We start from the raw sequence: 4,267 nt of genomic DNA on the forward strand, positions 1-4,267 counted from the left end.
ATACACACACACACACACACACACACACACACACACATATATATATATATATATATATATATATATATATATATGTGCAATGTTGTTTTTGTAATTTTGTAAATTGCCTCATCTAAGGGTGTTTTTTTTTTCTTTTGCAAATTGAGGACCTGACCCTCAAAATGTCTATGCACGTGCCTGCTGTGGTGTAAATCAGCGGATTACAATAAACTGACTGCATAATATATAGCGTAAGTGTAAAGTGAATTTTCACTTAGGTCAGAGGTGCCACAGCAGGGCAGACAATTGCAGACGACTCAGAGATAAAGGGCATCCTAAACTGAAGGGGATGCTGGGGGACGTGCTGATATTGGTCCATGTTAATGACAGAGCTCTGCTTTGAATGAGTTGTCAGCAACTCCCACATTTGGACCCGTCCACAAACTGACCAGCCCTCGCAGGATGCATGAAGTGAAAACAAAATGCCAAGTATGCGCTGCTTTTATGTTGATGCGCACATGTCTGGGATGCAACCAAACAACAGCAGCATATTGTCTTCAGTATTGTAAACTTTGAGATATTGTCGGTGTTTCGTGACTTCTCCGTCAATGACTTGATCAAAAGAACAAATAGCACCTTTGCCAACTGTGATCCTCATGTTTGCAAATTCAAGAATCTACTAACACACTGGAGGCAAAGGGGGAATCAATTGAGGTTACATGGAGTGACACTTGACAACCTTTTCAGTTTCCCATGTTGCTCGTTCTAAAAATTTATTGGCCACCCCTGACTTACAATATGGGATGCCCGATCTGGCACAGTTCTATTGGGCAGCAGGCCCATTCAACCTTTTTTGCAATTTGTTGCAGGCCTCGAATTCAAAATAGTTTTTGAGAGAGAAATAAATAAACAAACAAACAAACAAACAAACAAACAAATAAATAAAATCTTTTCCTGGTAGTGTATTAAAAAAATATATTGTTTGCTGAAAAAGATGTCCAAATCATTGTATTCTGTTTTTATTTACATTTTAAGCACTGTCCCAACTTCACTGAAATTGGAGGTTGTATGAATAGGAAGGTAACTCATATGTGCTGGGCAACTTTGATGATCGTGGGGGACTCAAGTGTTTTATCCTGCCCTTTAGGCAGGATTATGCCATACAGTATTTGTAAAACTTACCAGCAAATATCCCCTGAACTGGTTGTAGATAATGGCTGTCAGTAAATTCATCATGCAATACGTTCCTGGTAGGAAACAGACAATGAAACATTCTACAGGACAAAGCAACACTTGTTTCAAGAAACAGGTAAACATTGAAATGAATGAGACAATGATAATAAATCTTACCCATGACACTGAAGGAGATAAAGAAGATGGCATAACCTCTGTTTTGAGAGTAGGCAGGGATCATCACTGCACAAAATCAAAACATTTGAAATTAAGAAAAAAAAAAAACTAAAGCAATCAGCTAACTAAAAACAACAATGCATGAAGGTAGCACTGTGGTATCATCGCTGAATGCAGTACCATCTGGATTGTTCGCTGTGGTGAGCAGCACCAGTAGGGAAGTAAGTGAAGTCGGCAGGTTTCGAAAATACACTTTCCACTCTTGATTTTTCAGTGGGTCCTGAACACAACCACACAGGGAGAGGGGTGAAAAACAAAAGCAGGCATTGCTTTTTGTGTCATGTACATAGAAACACATCAAAACAGAATACAACGATTTGCAACTTATGTTCAACCTATATTCAATTGAAAACATTCCAAAGACAAGATATTCAATGTTCAAATTAATCAACTTTATTAAATTGGAATTTTTGGGTTCCAACACATTCCAAAGAACCTGCGATAGTGGCTAAAAGACCAAAGACAGTTGAGAAATGCTAGTCAAACACCTATTTGGAACATCTCATAGGTGAACAGGCTAATTGGTAATAGGTGGCTACTATGATTGGGTATAAAAGGAGCTTCCTTGAATTACTCAGTCAATCACAAGCAAAGATGGGGTGAGGTTCACCTGTTTGTGAACAACTGTGTGAGAAATTAGAGTTTAATTAAAACCCATGTGCTGCAGTCGATCTAAATAAGTTTATATAACGCAACATACAATTTTACAAAAATTGTAAAAGTATTATTCCTGAATATTTATTTCACTTTCAACCACTCGACATGTTCAGTGGCATCAGTGCTATACATACACATATAGTTCTTATTTCTTTCTTTGTATTTTTGCCCTCTATGGACAATAAAAGCGGTATTGTGCTATGACCAAAACATAAATATAAATCTATATAAATAAAACATGAATTGGAATATTTCATATCACACACTTTTTATGCTGTGTCTTTGATTTAAAGATGACAATACGCAAAAATCTACAAAAATTGTAGAAATTGTAACATATGGGGTAACCCATGTGTTACAAACATCGTAGAAATTGCAGCACAAGGGGTAAATTACGGACAATGTTCCTCAATGTAAAATTGCGATGAATTTAGGGATTTCATCATGCACGGTCAAAAATATCATAAAAGGGTTCAGAGAATCTGGAGAAATCTCTGCATGTCAGCGGCAAGGCCGAAAACCAAGATTGAACACCTGTGACCTTCAGGCGGCACTGCATCAAAAAATATCAATATGTAAAGGATATCACCACATAGGCTCAGGAACACTTCAGAAAGTTTAGTTGAGTATACTTACAACTCACCTCAGTTTTGGGGAACAACAACATGCCAATCATGGTGAACAAACAGAGGTGAAGCGCCAACAGCAAAATAACACTGCGGGCACAACACAAAAGGAAACTCTTGTTCTGGGTATTGAAAAGCTTACAGGGAAAGTCAAGTAAAAAAAATGTGCTTGACAATATCTTCTATGTACCCACACTAGTCTAAACACGGCATTCTGATTAATCAGCAAAATCCACCCATTTCCATCCATCTCAGGGGACGGTGACCCTTTTTGCCACTTGCTATCGACTGAAATTGTCATGATTCGGTTTGGGACCAACAGGTGGCACTGTAGGGCTTCCCCTACAGCTGAACACCTGTTGGTCATTAGGTAATTGGTGGCTATAAAAGGACTCCAGGCCGACTACTCATTGTCGGGTCATTGTTTGTTGCTTTTTGCTGCTGTCATGTTTGTTTGTCAGTCATGTTTAGATCATGTTTTTGGTCATGTTTTTGTTATTGATAGTTTTGAGCTTCAGTCATGGTTTTTGTTTGATACTTTGGACTTTGTTTGTTTAGGATTTAGTTTTCTGTGTTTTATCAATACACTTCTTCATATACACCCTGCCTCTCCCTCTTGCCTGCTTTTTGGGTCCACCACCACCTCGCAACGTGACAGAAATTGGCATCACAGCTCCTCGGGGCTCAAGTAATGACCAATCACTGCTCACCTGATTTCTGGGCTTGGTCATGTGACGTTCACAAATGAAAAATCCTAATGTGTGGATTTTGCTGCTTCATTCAGATTTGTCGAATGCAATACAAATACTGTGATTAGACAAGTGGGTCGCGCATAGAACATAGTATTGGAAAGAACATTTTTAACGTGACACCGCTCTTAACAGCCAGTGTAACAAAAAAATTAATGGGTAATGTACTGTACAACAGGAGCGCCCAACCACCTGATCAAGGTCAAATGGTAGACGGCTCGCAAGTTCACCGCAAGGAGTGTCCGTGGAGGATTTTTTTTTTTTTTCGTGTATTGAGTGCATGTTATTATATGTTGGGATGGGTGAGAACGGATGCCAAGTTTAATCTTGGGCCGCTACCCGGCCTTATTTCTAGGCATCAGGACCGTGACTGTGGTGAATACCCTGTTGGCCCACCATCTCGTGGCCATTTCACGATTAGAAACTAAAGTCATAGATGTCTGACAGATGCTCATGAAGATGCAATTTCTCGAAGTCTATGTACATTTTTTTAATTTCTGTTAACGTTTTGTAGGAATAGAACGGGGATATCACTATTTTACGTACAATGTAAATTTGGTTTGTTTAAAACATTAAAAGTGTGCAACATATTCAGTATCATCCAACAAATGTGACAGTCAAATATGACACATTCAATTGCTAGTAACACAAATTGAGAAGGATTACGGATTAGGACAAAGCAGTTCAGACAATGGATGGATATTGAAATTAATTTTATTGTGGGTCCAATAAAAATATGTATTTTGTGAACAAATGGAAAAAATATCAAAGAATATTGCCATTCCTTCAATGCAATTGTAAGGGAAAATGCTAGATTGGTGTGTGTGTGTGTGTGTGTGTGTGTGT

The 4,267-nt window shown here is 38.4% G+C and overlaps 1 protein-coding gene across 2 annotated transcripts in view; it reads right to left on the reverse strand.

The window, feature by feature from the left end:
* The window catches only part of tpcn2 (two pore segment channel 2), an 81,643-nt gene that overhangs the window by 36,687 nt on the left and 40,689 nt on the right, over positions 1 to 4,267 (reverse strand). For both annotated transcript variants that reach the window (XM_019879842.1, XM_019879841.1), the window contains 4 exons: positions 2,690 to 2,762; positions 1,510 to 1,609; positions 1,330 to 1,395; positions 1,162 to 1,226 (listed from right to left, as the gene is read on the reverse strand). In XM_019879842.1, the coding sequence (XP_019735401.1) occupies positions 1,162 to 1,226; positions 1,330 to 1,395; positions 1,510 to 1,609; positions 2,690 to 2,762 (304 nt within the window). The remainder of the gene's footprint in view (positions 1 to 1,161; positions 1,227 to 1,329; positions 1,396 to 1,509; positions 1,610 to 2,689; positions 2,763 to 4,267) is intronic.

The sequence above is a fragment of the Hippocampus comes genome, unplaced genomic scaffold (genome assembly GCF_001891065.2).
Source record: "Hippocampus comes isolate QL1 unplaced genomic scaffold, H_comes_QL1_v1.1 scaffold175, whole genome shotgun sequence".
Classification (NCBI taxonomy): Eukaryota; Metazoa; Chordata; class Actinopteri; order Syngnathiformes; family Syngnathidae; genus Hippocampus; species Hippocampus comes.